Genomic DNA, 19,455 nt, shown 5'->3' with positions numbered 1-19,455 from the left:
TTATAGTCTATGGTCCGTCAGCGCGGCATCGCTCAAGTTCGTAGAGAGCTTATTCAGTCCATTTTAAATTCTGATTTTGGCCGCCTCTCAAATGGGTTAAACCATAGATATATTGCCTATGAAGTTCAAGTAAATACGCTAGAAAATCCGCGCTCATTCATGGATGTGCATTTATTGCATGGACGGAGAAAGCACCGACACCTGCAGGATTTCATCTGACGGTACATAAGCATATTATAATCTATCTGTTCCGTGAGAGCAGAACAAACGAGCCTTTATTGACGTTTTTAAATCTGAAAACTCCAAAAAGCAACGAAATTGTCAGACATCCATTAGTGCATGTTCACAGAGGAAAACAACTGAAATACAGCGCTGGTTGTTCTCTCGAACGATACTCGACGACAACGACGGAATCCTAAGCCGTGGGCGAAGTAATGGGTGTATTAAATTGTATGAAATAATCCCGGAAAAAAGCACAAAACACTGCAGAGATGGCAAGTTCAGCAGCTAAAATTTGCTGAGGTGAAGTGACGGCTAGTAACAGCAGACAAACAGCTAGCAATGACATCAGCGGGAATCCATCTGTCACTCAAGTGGCCACACCCTTAATTATGCAGAACTTTAAATATTAATCAACTAAACGGATGAGTTATAAAAAAATTCACCCCCCTCACAGTTGTTATGAAGGGCAAAATTAGCTGTATAGACCAAAGCCACATAGAGATCCAGGCTGTAAACATGTTTTTTTCTGCTGTAAAGTTGGTAATTTTAACATGGGGGAGATACAGATTTGACTCGCTTCTGCAGCCAGCCCAAGCGGCCAGTCAATGAATTGCAGTTTAACTCACTTCCGTGTTGGTTTCAAGAGAGAGACGGGGAGGTTGCCGCTTGGTATTACCATAGTTTTCTGACCAATATGATTAAATGGTGGATAACATCATATCTATAAGAAAATTACACACACAAAACGTACCACCTTGAAACGTCCTGAAATGCGTGCTTGCTTGAAATTCGTTAAGCAAAATCCTCTTGTTCGTTAACATTTCAGTCTGAATCTTAAACCGGCTCGAAATGGTTTGAAATTGACGCCATTGTTTACATCTGAGTAGAGCTCGCAGTTATGAAGGGACGGGACATTTCCCGAACACGCGCTACGTGCTGTCAATCACAACACACTTGGCCAGCTAACCAATCACAGCACATTTCTTATTTCTATTTCGTAAGGGGGGGGTTCGCGTTTCACCGAAAACTACGCTCAACCAGACTGGGGAGAGAGGAGCTGTAATAATGTAAAATATGTGAAAAATAATGCGTTTTTTTAACAATCAAGCATGAAAACATATTCTAGTAAACCTCAAAAACAAAATCAAGACTTGGACTAGGACGCCTTTAAATTAAACACCATTTTATGATCAAATTCAATAACATTCATACATTTCTCTGTGACTTAAATGTCCAGATTCTTTTTTGAGTCACTGTTGGTTTGAGTTATAACCATGTATTCAATCTAAATGAGGCACATATAGTTCATTCTCCCAACAATAACAGACCAGAAGAAGTATCATGTTGCATAACAGACAAAATGTGAAGTATGGTGCATAAAGGTCTCTTGACGTACAACAGCAGCGTTGACCTGTCTTACATTTCACAAAATGTGGCGTCTCTAACCCCTAAAGGCAGTTGAAACAGGTCAGCTGAGACAAATGTGCTTGTTGTTTTTTAAGCCATGTTGTACAAAATGTTACTTTCAGTCTTCAGAAATCCAACACTCGAAATAACTATAACAAATTCTGTTTACTAGCATCTAAAAGCTGTTGGACTTTATACATTCTCTTAAATTAAAGAAATAATTCACTCAAAAAAAGGAAGATTTACTCACCCTCATGTCGTTCTAAATCTGTATTTTAATTCTTTAATGGAGCACAAAATTAGGTTTTTTTTTTTACTTGTGTGCTTTAAACATGCCCAGACTGACAATGCCTACATTTCAAAGAAAGATTTATTGATCTGGACCAGAAAATTACCGTGGAGCAGAGCATTTTCTTTCTTGTTTCTCAATAATGGGTAATTGAATCATCAGATCAATGAATCTTTCTTCATTCAGGCACATATATTCAAAACTCTTAACACTGTGATTTTGCTCAGTTTAAGCTGCATCTCGAAGCATAAACGTGGTGTTAATTAATTTGTGGTTTCAGAGGAAAATGCTGATGCTGTTCCCTCATATGCTACTATGGGTTTGTGAAAAACAGGCCTTAACTAACAACAGCTTGTAAGAGGCTGCAGGGGGTGACATCACATCAGAGCTTTGAACAGGAGCCAATCAGCAGTTAGGCTGAGGCTCCTCATATGAGAAAGTGCAAACTTATTAAAAAAAACTACTTTTTTATTGTTCTACAGACAGGTATAGGCCTGCTCACAGGGGCTATAAGGGGCCTAAAAATTGAGGTTACAGCAGCCTACTTTAAGCCTGAAGAGAACGAATGAGCTTTGCTTGCCAAAAGCACCAGATTAATTCAGCACTATATACAGCGCCCGTGTGCACTTAGTGGCTTTGGGATTAGTGTTTTAAGAGCCAACACATGGACCTGGATCACATTTCAGAATTTATGTGCACAGAACTTCATTTTTTTGAGACCAACATTTAAAGTCACCATGAAATCAAAATGGACAATTCTTGTTATTTTATGGAATATTGCAGTATTATCCGTGCACATCATTATTTTTCAAAATTCATCTTCCCTCATAATATTTTATTTAATCATCTCTTCTTTGATGAGGTGTTTACAGGCTGAGGGCGGGACAACCTGTCACTCACAAGATCGACCAATGGCAAAGCACAACCATCCAACCTATTCCTGACAAACAAAATCAAGTCCCACTTAACTTTTTTTTTCTCGAGGATCTGTTTCACTCGAATATATACGTCACTTTAGAGAGAAAAGACTTGGGCTGCATCCGAAATCGCATACTTCCCTGCTATATCGTAGACGAAAAACTTAAGAAAGTATGCGACAGAGGAAGTATGTCCAAATTCACAGTAAAAGAGCAGGCAAAAAGTACCCGGATGACTACTACTTCCAGCGAGATTATGAAGTGTGCATATGATGGGCACTTTACTATCCCATGAGGCCACAGGGGAAGTTTTATAATTGGAAGAGAAGCCATGCTGTTAGGTCACATGATAATGACAACATGGCCAATGTAGTACATCCAGGATTACATTCACACTACAAACTTTCATACTATAAACAGAACACACTTTTTTAGTGGTCTCAAAGTAATTACTTATTCAAAATAAGTACCTACTCAGGGTATACAATTGCCCTTCACAACTTGTGTTTTATGCCAACTTTAATGAGAAGATGGTGTCGAAGGGAAGGTTACTTTGGAATAGTAATAGGTTACAGATTACAAGTTACCCTATTTAAAATGTAATAAGTAGTGTAACTATTTCTATTCCTTTAATAATGTAACTGATTACATTTGATTATTTGTCTAAATTTCTAATGGATGTTTTCAACTGTTAGCCATTTTCAAACTTTTAAACCAGACAGGGTTAACCTTACAATAGTCCTCAACACTGATTCAACTTTCAAAATCCTTCGCTTGAATTAAGATTATATAATAATTACATTTTAAGGCAAACCACCACAACATCAGACTTTAGCACCTATTTTTTACTTTGAGATTGTTCTGAGGTTAAATACAGATTTAAAATCATAACAAGAAATAGCTATGATACTGTTTTTGAAATCAAATCTTTGCATAGCTATGGCAGGAAACACTGGAAATTCAGACAAGAGAACCAATGAAGAACATCGCTTTACTAAACAGCCTTTAAATGGCAGGTGTCCTGCACATCAAAAACAGGCAAAGCAAAAAAATTATATTATTCAACATACCGAAGCTTTTTACAGAACATATTCAGATGTAACCCCCTTTGTAATCATTAACATTTTCATAACTGTAATATAATTACACATTTTTTTCTCAGTAACTGTAACGGATTACAGTTACATTTACTTTGTTGGTTTTCACTGTTACATGTAACTAGTTACTCCCCAACACCATGAGAAGAGCAACAGAACATGGATTAAACACAGTCGAGAATGAATGAGTCTGTATTTTGTATCAAAGTCACATTTTGTATCAAACATACATTTTCAACATGTGGAATGTCTTATGAGGAAAAACAGTTTTCATCTGTGCATTATTTTCAATACACAAGCAGGTCACTTCATTTAATATGGACCACATAATTAAATGGTTTGACCCATACAGTGCTTTAAATTACTTGGATTTAATTTACAAATTTAAACCCTAATTTAAGGTTAACAGTTTGTGAGCCTCAACGCAATCATTTTTACATTTAACATCAAAATTCTATTCCACATCTTTTAACGCTACCCTTGTTCAAGCGTGAATCAACATAGTGGGTTTGTTTCTAAGTCTGACTCAGAATTCTGACTCCGTTAAAAACATCTGGGTCAAAAAAAGACGTATTCATTCCCAGGCCAATGCAAATACACACACTCTGGACTAGAGGTTGTACAAAAATAGCACTGCTCTCCATTGACAATACATGAATGTGCCTGTAATGTTCTAAATAAGCCTGTCCTGAAGCTGGAAATAGATCATTCACAGGTGTTTAGGCTATACTTCAAATCATCATTTACATCATGCTGAAATAAAGACTTGAACCAAGCTGGACAGCTTTGAGTGCATATTATAGCGCAGACATCCATAGAATTAGCCTAGTGTCAATGTAGAGGAAATGTCGGGCACAAAGTTAACAGAAACAATGAGACTTGCATTTGTATATGAAGAAAAAACAGGAGCTGCATTTAATTCTCACATCTTCAGTCCCTTCTTCTTCAAGTCCGCTTTGGCTTCCTTTATTTGCGCTTGCAGCTCCTTGGCTGCGTCCTCACAGTCATTAAATGTGGCCACACGGTAGCCGACAGTTGCCAGTGAATAACAGCCGAACACCACCAGCAGATACACAGGCATCGGCCACGCAAGCTCTCTATACTGGGGAGGCAGCTGCAAATCCAGAAGGTCAAAGGTAACGAGTCCCCATGCCATGCCTATCAGCGAACAACCAAGAAGCCACTCCAGAAGCTTGGTCATGGTTCAGATGATTGTGGGATGGAGGAGGGCAAAATTATAACCGAAGAATCCACCTATGGGGATAAATATGATTCTATGAGGTTAGACAATACTGTTTAACATATATTAGATGACACACACTGTTTTTCTTTATTGATTTCAAAGTGGCCATTTAGATTTGGCCATACATAGAACATGGTATGAATGTTTTATATTAAAAATAAAAATATACTTATTAATATGCTTATATTACGTTACATTATAAATAAACTATTTCTTCCAGTGCATTCGATTAAAACTGACAGTAACAATTTATATGGCTAATGCTGGAGCTGAAGAAATCGGAAGATAAAGAAATGAATAGTACAGAAAAACCATGAAATACACTGGCGTTATTTACAAATGTATGTTACACTCACTCGAATTGAACTGCTAGCATGAATGCTAATGATAACAGGCGGTTACAATGAAATCTGACAGCCAACGCAACAAAGAGGTAATCTTTTAACTTAGTAACAATGATCAGCTCCTGAACATTAAACAAGTACAATGAAAATGCACTGATAATATACAAATAAACTCTCTCACCCGCTGTCCAAAGCCAGCTCACCACTTTCAAAATAACGCACGTTGATGACGTAGGTGCCGAAAAGCATTGTGGAACATGTAGTGTACGTCCTCAGAATCGTCCTCAGGACCATATTCGACTAATGTTTCAACCATGTTTCAGTATTTTTATAACTGTCTGTTTATCTCTTAAATATTAAATGAAAGAAAAATGAAGAAACCTACATTTATTTTATCGTTTGTATTTTGTACAGTTGAATTTGTAACAGTTGAAACAGTTTAGGAGTTTAGGAATGGCATTTCTTTATTTTATTTATTTATTTAACCAGTTAGTTAGTTAGTTAGCCAGCCTTAAATATCTTTAAAATACCATAAACATCTTAACCCCTATTTTATGATATTGGGTTTTCTTGCTTTCTATTAAATAAAGAATAAGTGAAATCTACTGTTTTAAATGCGAAAGAAATTATATATTAAACTGAAAGAGCGTGTCATTTTAAAGAGATGTATTTTAAAACAGTCTGTTGTCCCTTTAAATATTAAAATAAAATAAAAATAAAGAAACCCAAGTGTATGTTTTGTGCTGAACAGTTGTGCCAATATTTTGGGATATTTGGAATTCTTATTTATTTATTGATTTATTTATTGATTGAGTGACAGATTTTTTGTTTAAATTACCTTAAAGAATATCAATCCAATCAATTAATACATAGTATAAGGTCTATTAAAGGGTTAGTTCACCCAAAAATGAAATTTCTGTAATTAATTACTCACCCTCATGTTGTTCCAAGCCCGTGAGACCTTTGTTTATCTTTGGAACACAAATGAAGTTATTTTTGATGAAATCCGAGAGCTTTCTGTCCCTCCATTGGGAGCAACGCAGCTACCACGTTCAAGGTTCAGAAAGGTAATAAAAAAATCATTAAATTAATCCATGTGACCCCAGTGGTTTAAACCAAATTTTATGAAGCAACCCTTTATTTACTCAAATATTGAAAGAGGAGCACCACGCATGAGTTGACGTAGATCTGTGAAGGCACTTTGGATAATATTATTTTATAAATAAAGTTGTTTTATTGTGCACACAATGCTTAACAAAGCACTTGTGTCGCTTCATAAAATTAAGGTTAAACCACTTAGGCTACTTTAATTATGTCTTTTCCAAGCGTTCTGGACCTTGAATGTGGTAGTTGCTTAGCTGTCAATGGAGGGACAAAAAAGCTCTCGGATTTCATATAAAATATCTTCATTTGTGTTCCGAAGATGAACGAAAGTCTTACAGGTTTGTAACGACACGAGGGTGAGTAATTAATGACAGATTTTTTTCCTTTTTGGCTGAACTAACCCTTTAAGCCCCGTTTTCCTCGAGTGGGATGCACTGGTTTATCTGGAACCCTGGCAGGAAATGAAACGCCTGCGCGGTATCAGTCTGGAGCTGTGTTCGTCTCTGTCTCTCTGGCTGTTGGCGCAGTTCAGTGTCTTGTGGATGCCGCGGGTGACATCCGCCCATTCAGCACGGAGAACAGAAGCGAGTCCATGACCCATCACACCTCCTCACCAGCCAAGAAGGTATAAACATTACTCACAGACAGCACTGAGGCTCCTGAAAAACAGCACCCTCACAGCAAACGCGAGGTTATTCTTAGTGATGTTTACACTTGTCAGCGACTGCTTCTTTCAATACTGCAAGTGCTTGTAAAAAACGAAATGTGGCCAAGGGTGGCATTTGTGTGGAGGTTTGGCACCTTTCAGTCAACTCTTTTGTGCAGCACAGCACTACCTTGATTTCATTAAAACTATTATTACCAAAGATTTAAGAGCAGAAATGATTATGCAAATAAAAATAAATATGGACAAATTTATGCAAAAGGCATGCACTATAGGCTATCCATTTGTAGTTCTGCCAGTAATGTATGATAACGTCACATCTATCTATCTATCTATCTATCTATCTATGTCTATCTATCTATCTATCTATCTATCTGTCTGTCTGTCTGTCTGTCTGTCTGTCTGTCTATCTATCTATCTATCTATCTATCTATCTATCTATCTATCTATCTATCTATCTATCTATCTATCTATCTATCTATCTGTCTGTCTGTCTGTCTGTCTGTCTGTCTGTGGGGACCGTAAGGGCTGTGATTCTTTTCGTAATCTGTGTGATTTTTTGCTGCCTGGGCGTTTGCGTAGGAGTACGTGTTCAATGAGCAGAACATACACGAAGCACAGTGGGAAAAAAGCAAGTTGGCCGTTCACAGTGTTCGAGGCTGCCAGTCCCCAGTTCTCCAGCTCAGGAAACCTGTGATCCAGCAGGGAGCAGTTGGCAGACACAATAGAACAGGCTGCACTGAGACAGAGGGTGTGATGGAGGGAACGAGGGGGCGAGGAGGACAACACGGAGAACTTAAGAATAAGATAAAGGTCGAAAGAGGGGACAATACTCTTAAAAAAAACTCAAACTAATTGGAAATTTTGTTTTCAGAATGTGGAAGCTTTGGTGAAATGACAGAGAGAAAGTGTAGAAATAGTGAAGACTGGCAGAACAGAATGCGAGGAGGGGCTGTTGGGTTTGGTGGGGAGATCTACAGGTGCAGACTGGTCAGCCGTTGACCTTAATGGTGCATTAAATCCAGATGCTTAAATAGCTTACATGCTTAAACTCTGGTCCCCTGCCACCACCCAGAGAGAAGAGATCTGCACTCTGTGTGCGTGTGTGTGTGTGTGTGCGTGCGTGCGTGCGTGCGTGCGTGCGTGCGTACGTGCGTGTGTGTGTGTGTGTGTGTGTGGGTAGGTTTATATATACACTTTAGGTCCAAAATTGTCCCCAGACATGAGCTACTACATTGGACAAATAATACAGTAAACATATTATTCCAATTATTGTTATAATTTAAAATAACTGTTTTGTATTTTAATGTTTTAAAATATAATTTATTCCTGTGGTGGTAAAGCTGAATATTTACTCAGTCTTCAGTGTCACATGATCCTTCAGAAATCATTTTAATATGCTGTTTTGCTGCTCAAGAATAATTTCTTATTATTATCAATGTTAAAAGCAGTTTATACATTTTTTGTGGAAAACATTATACATTTTTTTCGTTATACCATTATTTGAAATATAGACGTGTACATTTTTGAAATATATTACTTGGACACAGTCACCTCTACACACACTTTGGACACAGTCTGATTACTCTAAATTGTAATGTAGACATGCATCTTATTCAGCATTTTTCATCTTTCAGAATTTTCTGTAAACCTGCTTTTTAAACTATAGCCTATGTGAAAAGTGCTATACAAATAAATGTGAATTGAATACACTTTTTATAACAGTCTTTACTCTCACTTTTGATCAAATATGTCCTTGCTGGAAAAAAATTATTCATTTCTTTTCTTTTTTTTTTATATTACTAATGATATATATAAATTAGGCCTGTAACTAGATGTGCCCTAAAGTCTTATTTTTTTTATTTCCAAAAATATTCTACAAAAGAATTATCATTTTCATGAATCTATCATATATATTTAGCTTAATATAAAAAAAAAAACTGAAGTTTATGGTGTGGTCCCGGTTTAGGTAAACCCTGCAATATGGGGACAAAATGTCTCCAGATGGTCATGTCCGAAATCCTTGTCCTTCTGGGGACTGTAAAATGTAATCTTATAAATCATACTAAGGGAAATACAAAAAAAATTAGGAAATACAAAAATTTGGGGGTAAGGTTAGGGGATAGAATGTACACTTTGTACAGTGTGTGCGTGCGTGCGTGCGTGCGTGCGTGCGTGCGTGTGTGTGTGTGTGTGTGTGTGTGTGTGTGTGTGTGTGTGTGTGTGTGTGTGAGAGAGAGAGAGAGAGATTGGGATATATAAGGAGTGATTCGCCAGTGGTGGAAAATGCCCTTGAAATGATCACTGTTAACCCAAGCAACAGTAACTAAGCAGGATGTAGGATCACCGGAGGCCTGATGTGTAAAAAAAATGTTTCTAATATGTAGGAGGAGGCAAAGAGGAAGAAAAAGAAGATAAAAGTGAAAATTCATTTAGGGTTTGAAAGGAGAAAGCACTGTAGACACTCCGTGGCTCCAATGTGAGCCTTTCTAGATGAGGCAGACAAAATATGATTTAAAAGGAACAATTGCAGATAAGTGTGTTTATGAGAGAGAGAGAAAGAGAGGGAGGGAGGAAGACAATAGTGCCTGGCTCACAAACAGGAACCCTCTGTTTCCTGTGCCTGAGTGAGATCGCAGTCTCAGTCTATTCTCTCTTTCACACACACACACAAGCTCATATCGAGAGACTGACCATGAGTTCATGAAATCACTTTGTTTTGTTGTACAAATTCCATGAAGCAATTATGTTATTAAAGGGCAATATAAATGCAATACATTAGTGGTGCTTTCTGATGCACCACAGTATTTCTCATCGGATTAGGGATTTGTACACACCCGAATTATAAGTATTAAAGTCAATTAGAATTTTTCTCTTTGCAGTGACACGCACTGATGAATCATTCATGCATTTAAAAGTATAGCTTCACCTTTGATTTCATTCATGATGTTGACTACATTTTGGAGCACAATTTGACACCATTTGCTAAAAGAATCACTCCGAAAACCTCAGCAAGCAAAAGACCTGAGGTCCATCCTAATGACGGCGAGTTTTGCATGGGCAAACACTTCTCAGATTTTCTTTATAAATGTGAAAATCACTTATTATGTTTGGCTGATGTTCTTAAATATTTTAACTGATCTAAAATACACAGATGTGATTTTGATGGAATGTATCTACGCTATTCAGAGTCGAGCTGGCTGGATCTGTCATCATTTTCCAGTATCTGTGTATGTTGGAGGAATGGTCTCATCATTCTTGTCTTCAGTATGAAAACCTTTCCTCAGTTATAGGCTCAGTCCCGGCCAAATCCTGACACGGACAGTCAAGCTGTCTCGGTGACTTGTGTGTTTTTGATCACCGCTTTGATCTCTTGCAGTGGGTTTTTAGGCATTTTGTTGATAATTCTTCATACAAGTCAAACGCTTCATTAATGAAGACAACTGAGCAAAGGACAGCTGGACTCATAAATATTCACAGTATGGGGGAAATATAAACAGCATAAATTCTAACCTGCCTAAATACAAAGTCAGAAGGTGTATAAGAGTGTAAGCAAGGGATCTGTGTCCTTCCTGTCAAAGTCCACCTGTTTCTGCTTCTGCCGTGGAAAAAGACCAAAGAGACACAAAGGATGGAAAGAAAGACATATGGAAACAGGAATGTGCTTTTCTCAATCTCCTGTCAGCAGTTCTCTGGTCTATTTTAGAGCCCCTCCATACATCTGTTTCTGCACTATTACAATATTTGTACATCGTAAGCAAAAGTTAATATTATGGGGTGAATGTTTTGTCTTGTATAAATAATATATATAAGAAGAATGGTTTGTGAAGGATCATGTGACACTGAAGACTTCTTTGAAAAACATTAAATAAATAAAACAAAACAAGACACAAACCAACAAACAAACAAAAAAGATGAAAATATTAAAAAAATATTGAATATATAATATGTGACCCTGGATCACAAAACCAGTCTTATGTTGCACGGGTATATTTGTGGCAATAGCCAACAAAACATTGTATGGGTCAAAATTATAGATTTTTCTTTTATGCCAAAAATCATTAGGATATTAAGTAAAGATCATGTTTCATGAAAATATTTTGTAAATTTCCCACCTTAAATATAAAAAACATTTATTTTTGTGAATGGATGCAGCACTATCGCCAATTAAAAATTGACAACTTTAAAGGCGATTTTCTCAACATTTCGATTTTTCTCAGATTCCAGATTTTCAAATAGTTGTATCTCGGCCAAATATTGTCCTATCCTAGCAAACTATACATCAATGGAAAGATTATGTATTCAGCTTTCAGATGATGTATAAATCTCAATTTAAAAAAAATTACCCATAAGACTGGTTTTGTGGTCCAGGGTCACATATAGGCTACTCTCAGTTCCTGGCCGACCCATTTTCAACACTGTAAAAAAATAAAAACAGATATTACTAGTAATTTTCTCCCAGGACATTATCCAGTAATTTTACAGAAAAGTCCATTAACCCTAAAACACAACACAATACAATGCGTAATTCAAAATACAAGTAAAACACCTGTAAAAAAAAAACAATATAACCAAATTCTTGGTTAGCATGTATAGATCTGCCACGGGTAAATCATGTACGCTAAATTGTACAGCAGCAGCCTGTCTTACTTTCTCACAGCAGTGTGTCATGTATGTATTGGCAGTAGCCTTCATATCACTTCATATTAATACAGTACATTGTGCCATATTTTTACAGACATTTTTACATTGTACTTTACGATTGGCTCACCATCTGAACTCTGCTAAGTTAGCTTAATGCTTTTTGCATAAAAAATAGCCAAAGCTTTAATAGCTTGTAAAGCTTCAGTCTATGTTGAACTGAGTTGACATTGAATTGATGAAATATAAACATATGTAAATGTTTGGTGTTTCAAATCTTGTGTATCTTCACAGTGCATTGTTTCACATTCAGACAAATACTGCATTCAGGGAGTTTTGGAGACACTTATTGTTCTTATTGTTTGTTTTTGGTGAAACTGAGGTCAATCCCATGAACTAGCAACAGTATAATGCCATACCACTGACATTTTGTTTTAAGCATGTCTGCATCTGTATATAACTCTAAGTATGACCAACGGCTCTAAACCTGTTTGAAATTACATTGACATTGAAACTTCAGTTATGAAGAATAACTATTCAGATATGAGTTAGCTTTAGTAGGCTATACTAAAAATCAATCACTTCGCATATTGTGCTCTCTATTGTAAGCTATTGTCACTCCATAAGTGCTACATGAGCAAAAGCCATTCTGCTATACTATAAAAACTGGTGTACTTGCCTACTAAATCTGTCCGATCAAAGCATGAAACTTTTGTTTAGAACCCTGGAAATGCTTTGAAGTCACAAATGTTTCAAATCTGCGTCATTCTGACCTCACAAAAAAAGTATATGAAAGCCTATGTTTCCATACTTGTTCTCTGTAGGAGTCCCAGACTGTCACTTGAACATGTAAAATGCCCCAGAGAGCAGTTTTATTTTGTTATTGAATATAACTCGATACGACAGCATGTCTATTGAGAGCTCTTTTCTTCGGGTCATTTCACGCAGAGGGAACAAATCTACAGCCTTCCTATACGACATACGTCGTGACAGGCAACACCCAAGGCTGCTACAAAGCCTTTTATTAAAAGGAAAATCTCATTCTTAGATGCTTTAGGCCAATCAACCGAGTCCATTAGTTAGCAGCTCTGTGAGAGCTTGTAGTCATGCCAGGTCTCTGTTCCCTCTCATAACTCATGCCATGTCTGTGTGGTCCAGGGTTATTATGAAGCCTGCTGTTATAAAACAATAAACTGGACACTGTCATATTTATTTTAGCAAGGACAATTCTGGCCCATCCACTTGTTTTGACTGGCATTGAGGTCTCGCCATCTCAGAAAGTGATGTTAAAATGGAAAAGGCAAGTTGGGAAAATATGTTCAACAGAAGTGAAATGGAATGAAAAGAAAAAAACCTTGAACAAAAAGTATTCGGGAAAATATGTTAGTCTGAAATTTCATTGTGCTGGGGTAGTGTTTGGCTATTTGAAAACAACTATTACTTTTCATTTGTACTTTATTTTTATCCACACACACACATACACATATGTGTATATATATATATGTGTGTGTGTGTGCTTGTGAAAAGCTTGACTTAATTTACACACATTGACATTTGCATACATTCATGAATATCATGAATATTACAATAAAAAATATATTCATATTATTGCTATATATATATATCATGTATGATTGTTTATATTATAATTTTTTTATGATGTAAAAAATATTTTGTTTAGAATATAGATATGTTTGTTTAGATATGTTATTAAATTAAGACTTTCACAAGCCTATAAATCTTTAGCATGCTTTTAGCACATTTTAGCTGAAAGCATTGTTACAGTCAATAGTCATTGACGCGTTTGGACGTATCCCTCATCAACTTCTTGTACAGTTAGCTTGCTGTCGTACCCAAACACAAAGTGACAGCATGCATAAACATAAAGTGTACCAAATACCCATAATGCCTGGCCTGCCTTTCATGCCCTTTTTAATTACATCTGTTGACATCATAGTTAATTGGCACATGCTGAGCGTACAGTTATTTCTAGCGTCAGTTAGCGCATGGGACCACAACAGACATCGGTTTTAATGAGCTAATGTAGGACGGACCGTAGTGACCTCAATGGGAGTTCACCATTGCTGTGCATTGAGACCGAAACAAACCTGGAACAAAGAAGATGGGGGATTTGAAATCTGTCTTGAGACGGACTTACTCTCACGATGGGATTTAATTGGTTGACACTTGCGTTCAGTGTTTGTTTTGGTGCTGTGACCCAGTTTTGAACCGTGTTGATGCCCTCTGATGAACTGATTAAAAACAAACACATATACGGTATAACATAACATAAGACAAGCATTAATTATGGTGAGTTGATATATAAAAAGTTGAATAAATGGAGTCAGTTTGCGTCTTCAGCAGTGAGGCCATAACCAGTCTCTGTAAACATTAGTGACAGTCCTGAGTGTAAGTTTGAGCTAGCTGTTCATCTCTGCAGAACAAAAGTGTCTGTGTGTCTTTATGGGATGAAGGATGGAAAAAGGTCAGCGGAGTCTAAGTAGACATTCTTCGTCACGGTAAAATGTGTTTATGGAAATAAATGAATGATTGATGGTTTATTGTTCAGGCTGTCACCAAAATGTTTGCCAAAAATGAAACCCTCATGTCATTCCAAACCTGTAAGATTTACTTTCTCTTTGGCCTATTTTTTTATTTTGTTGGGTTGCTTTCCTTAGTTCACCCTGTAGATGTCTGACCCCAGAACCTTCTTGACGTTCTACGCTTCTCTCCCTCTCGTCTTCTTGCATCTGTCAACCTTTGACCTTTGACCCTTGTCATATAGAGGAGAAAAGAAGCATGTGTTGACCGTGAAACAGATACCATCACTATTTTCTCTCGCTCTTATTTTCTCTCCCATATAAAGGTCAACTGTTCTGACCTCTCCAGCTTCATCTTATCGCGGTCTCCATCTGCTTTCCATCTCTCTCCTGATGTTTATCTGTCTCACTCTGTCATTTCGTCCTTCTCTCCTTGCCCGATCTCCCCCATATGTGCAGATGACAGTGTGCCCTCAGTGTTTACTTGTTTATCTCTTTTTGTTACATCTCTTTTTGTGTTTCTGTCCCTGATTCATTCTGTCTCTTAGTGACCATTCAGTGTAGTGATGTATGCACAGCTGTTCTTGACAGAGCGCTAGAAAAACATGTGTTTTCTTTACAAACCCCCTGTCGACTGTGTCTCGCCTTGCCTTTTTGCTTTTTATGGGATCTGGAATTTTTACAGCCACGGTGCGTTTGACAAGTGTTCAGAATAATGCTGAAATTCACGGTAAGTTGCGTCAAAAACGTCAAAAATAATAAATTGTACAAATGTCACAAATCAAGTATCCAGGAATGAGTGCAGCTGGTCTACATTTTTAAACAAAATTGCTAGTTGGCAAATTACATTTCTAAAACATACCTCATCTAGGACTTACCTATTTACCTATATATATTTATATAAAACATGGAATTAGAATGTATAAAGATAATAACATGCTGTAATCTGGTGACTGTCGGTGAATTGACTGAAATTTATATTAAACACAACACATTTGATTGTGTGTGTGTGTGTGTGTGTGTGTGTGTGTGTGTGTGTGTGTGTGTGTGTGTGTGTGTACCAGTTTTGTCCATAACAAGAATCGTTCAGTAGTGTTTGACTGCAAACTGCATAAGAATATTATTCCTGTTATTTTACACCATGGGAACAGTGTTAACCTGCTCAGAGTGAATTATGGGCCCACATTAGACGCCTGTCTGAGGTTACACCTTTACTCCATCAGCAACTACAGTCCATTATGACAGACTGTTCAGCTAAACGCATACAGGTAAAAAGAAATGCAAAAAAGTATATAAAGATTCAAATAATCAGTCTTTAGACTGATATATCTGCCTCAGCGTGTCTCTTTCAACTCGAAAATACATTTGCATATTGCCTCCAGAGCAAGACATCAATGAATAGTTTTACATCATCTCACCATAGGCCCCGCCCACTAACATCCAGTCATTTAATGGCTGACATTTACATTTAGCTGACGCTTTTATCCAAAGCGACTTACAATTGCTATATATGTCAGAGGTCGCACGCCTCTGGAGCAACTAGGGGTTAAGTGTCTTGCTCAGGGACACATTGGTGTCTCACAGTGGATTTGAACCCGGGTCTCTCACACCAAAGGCATGTGTCTTATCCATTGCGCCACCACCACCCATAGGGATGACATTTGTCATCTCGTCAAAGGCAAATAAAACCCATTTTCATCACTGATGCTGTCTACAATGCTTTATCTGTAAATTAAGGTTTTATATGGATAGTGTTTTAAATACACTTAACTCACATGCAATAGTGATGGGCGTTGATTTCTAATGCAATGATGACGTTAGCCAATCATATCAGTGGCCGCTGACAAGCCTTAAAATGGATAATTTCAGACAAAGGTTCAGAATGAGGGTTGAAAATAATTCCATATGTATTTGTTCTGTGTGCAAACTATTTTTATTAACATTATGCATGCAGCCTCAAGGAAAATATTAAAATAATAAATAAAAAAATCAATGTCATGACCCCTTTAACCCTTTGCTATACAGCTGATAAAGGTTTACTAGGGAATAAGCTAAAAATAAAACAGATGCACAGCTGAGGCATACTTTCAAAACTTGATGCTTCCAGATGTGATCCAAGACATTTAGAACAAAATGGAAATACCGAACAGATGCTGGTCAAGATCCATAGGGATGCATTATACTGTACATTTGAGATGATGTGAAACTTTCTTTTGCTAGAGTTCACCTTAGACAGAAAATCAACAGGTGGTTGGCATACCTGAATATATGACTAACATATTCCCATTAAATCTGGTTCTGTTTGCTCAGAATGTTTGCTAATGCCACTAGTGAATTTGATTAGTATTCCGATGCTGGATTGTGCTTCTGGTCTATTGAAAACTCCTTAAGGGAGATGCACACCTATTTATAAACCCTGATTCATCATTGTGATATTCACATTAAGTATAGTGAACAAACCATTATAATTGCAGTGCATTTTATAACCAAATTCTTTCAATTTGTGAATTTGAAATTGCTAAACGCGCTGATTTGTGGTGACTCATTTTCAGACAAAGAACAAGAAAGACTTCAAATCAATGATTGATGCTTCATATGTGAATGTGAAAACAAGGTTAAGGTGGACCCTGCAGCATGCTTTTAACATTCATGCTGTATCCAGACATGCCTAGCTCATTTTCAGATGTCTGAAATGGCTTATTCAGAGGAGAGAACACCTGGAAGGCGCGACACTCTGGTATACTGGACTTCTTTCCTAGTATATGATGTAAAATTGATGAAAAACCATATGGGTCACTTATGATGCAGAACCAAACAGGTGCTCTTTAAAAATGAGTTTCATATGATGTGCTGTCTGGCTAATTCACCGGCAATTAGTCGCTCAGCTGTTATTCTAATATTAGCGTACAATGAAATGGTTTTCCACAGGATGGAGCGGGGCGGATTACATTTGCACACAGTTAGGCCAAAGGCAAAATGTGGTGCAAGTTTAAAAAACGGAATGTTTCTATCGAGGTCAGCTACACTTAGTCTTGCTCAGACCACTGAAAACCTGCCTCGGCAATGATCCCCAAAAGCTTCTATTTATCAGTGTGGATTTACTAATAGCGGGACAGATGGGATTGCTGAGAGGGGAGGGTGAAGAGTTGAAACCGTTAAACGTGGGCGATCCCTCCACTCCAGCGCTCTGTCCGGAGAGGATCCATATGGAGACAGGAGAGTATTAGTGTAACGCTCATGTATACAGAGGGGGAAGGGAGTCGGGCGATAGCTTTACCTCTCAAATCTTCTTATCAAGTAATGAAACGGGTTGATTTTGTTCAGCCTGATTCCCGTTTAATTTGGGACAAGGATCTTGCAAGTTAATAGTATTGCACTTTTCTAATGCTCTCTTTCCAGTGGTTATTGAGCTAAAATGCCTTATTTTGATTGCTTGTGGCTTTAAAAGATGAAACATCCAGATTTTGTAAAGGTTTTCAGTTGCCATGCTTAGGAAACCAGGGCAAGTTGTCACACTTTTTACTACAGTGAATATTCCTAGGGATAAAAAAAAAAAGTGTTGGCTACAAAAAGTGGCTACTATTTCCCTGTAAAAAAAAATAAATAAATTAGAAATAGGTTGTCACACTTTTACTACAGTGAATATTCTTAGGGATAAAAAAGAAAAAATCTAAATCTGTATGGGAAAAAACCTTAAAGTCTTGACTACAGAAGCAGCGTAATTGCTGAGGGGGAATAAAAATCATACAGTTTATTTAACACACACTGAGAATTTCTGACAAAATGCCCAGTTTTAGTTTTAATAGAGTTTTGATTTGTCTTTGAAAACAACACACAAAGATATTTCTAGATAACAACCCATTTGTGTAATAGGATATTTGACCTTTTTAATTACTTTAGCAGTAAATAATATATAGGATTTTTAAGGAATATAAGTGCCTTTTCTGAAAAGTCTTGGTTATGGAAACAGCATCATTGCTGAGGACAAAAAATACAGTTTATTTAAAATCCCCAGTAGTCAATAATTGTATCCCTTAAAACTCATCTTTGATAACCAAAATGAAATATTTAAACGTTTTTTCCTGTGAAAAAACAAACAAATATTCATGCCTTAAAATAGCTTGAATGCAACTCTACACCCTTGTTTCATTTAGTATATGAGGATCAATGAATATGCTAATTAGCCCCGCCCCCACACTCACACCAGCTCAGAGATGGTATCACAGTGGTATCGCTCTTTACAACGTCGGATACATCACGGTAATTAATATTAGCCTTTTGCTTGACAATGCTATCAAACAGTTAATAATATGTTGCTAATGTTACACAAACCATGTTCCCATTCGCATCTCAGTCAGAGGTTCGGGCGGCTGCCTTCTTACAATCAGAAACGCTTTGTTTAAACAACTCAGAATGTCAGTGGAGAAAGGCATAGTTCATCATAATATCGTAATATGCATCATACACCCGCTATATTGCTAAATCTACCCGATTTTTCATATCATCAGAAAAACATACCGGGATAACCTGGCATCTCTCGAGACTCCCCTGCTTGTTCGCTGTTAATGATATGCTAAAGCCCGCCCGCACGTTGATGTGATTGGTTACAATGTAGTTTGTGACGTCAGAAACACCAGCGATTTCAAATCGCGTTTGAGACGTTAGGCTTGTTCAACTGTATGCAGCTCTGCGCAGACCGATCGGCCGACTGACTGATGACAGTGCATGCCGGTTAGAAATTTTGTCCAATTGAGACAGCACCGACACCATGTGACTGTGACATATGGCATCAAAATACCGCTAAAGCGATTCGAGGACAGTCGGAGGACTCTCCAGAGCGACTGCACGAGCTCTGATGACAACACAGCTGTTCTACGATTGGCCGAATCCACCGCATGACAACGATCACGTGTGTTTCGTGTTTATTCTCACACCTTCAGTTCCACTTATGCTCACAAATCAGTTTTTTATAACAGTAAAATCTCTT

At 37.3% G+C, this 19,455-nt stretch overlaps 1 protein-coding gene across 1 annotated transcript; it reads right to left on the bottom strand.

Annotated features, from left to right (window-relative positions):
- Window positions 1-3,809: 3,809 nt before the first annotated feature.
- On the bottom strand, window positions 3,810-5,761 carry dpm3 (dolichyl-phosphate mannosyltransferase subunit 3, regulatory). The gene is made up of 2 exons (XM_082185234.1): window positions 5,701-5,761; window positions 3,810-5,186 (listed from the first exon to the last, which is right to left on the bottom strand). The coding sequence occupies exon 2, from the start codon at window positions 5,131-5,133 to the stop codon at window positions 4,855-4,857; it is 279 nt and encodes a 92-aa protein (XP_082041360.1). The 5' UTR covers window positions 5,134-5,186; window positions 5,701-5,761; the 3' UTR covers window positions 3,810-4,854.
- Between the last annotated feature and the right edge of the window lie 13,694 nt (window positions 5,762-19,455).

This window comes from Leuciscus leuciscus, assembly GCF_965113295.1.
Source record: "Leuciscus leuciscus genome assembly, chromosome: 12".
In the NCBI taxonomy this organism is placed as follows: Eukaryota; Metazoa; Chordata; class Actinopteri; order Cypriniformes; family Leuciscidae; genus Leuciscus; species Leuciscus leuciscus.
Note: the sequence above shows the minus strand (reverse complement) of the source record. Positions and strands in the feature narration are given on the sequence as shown.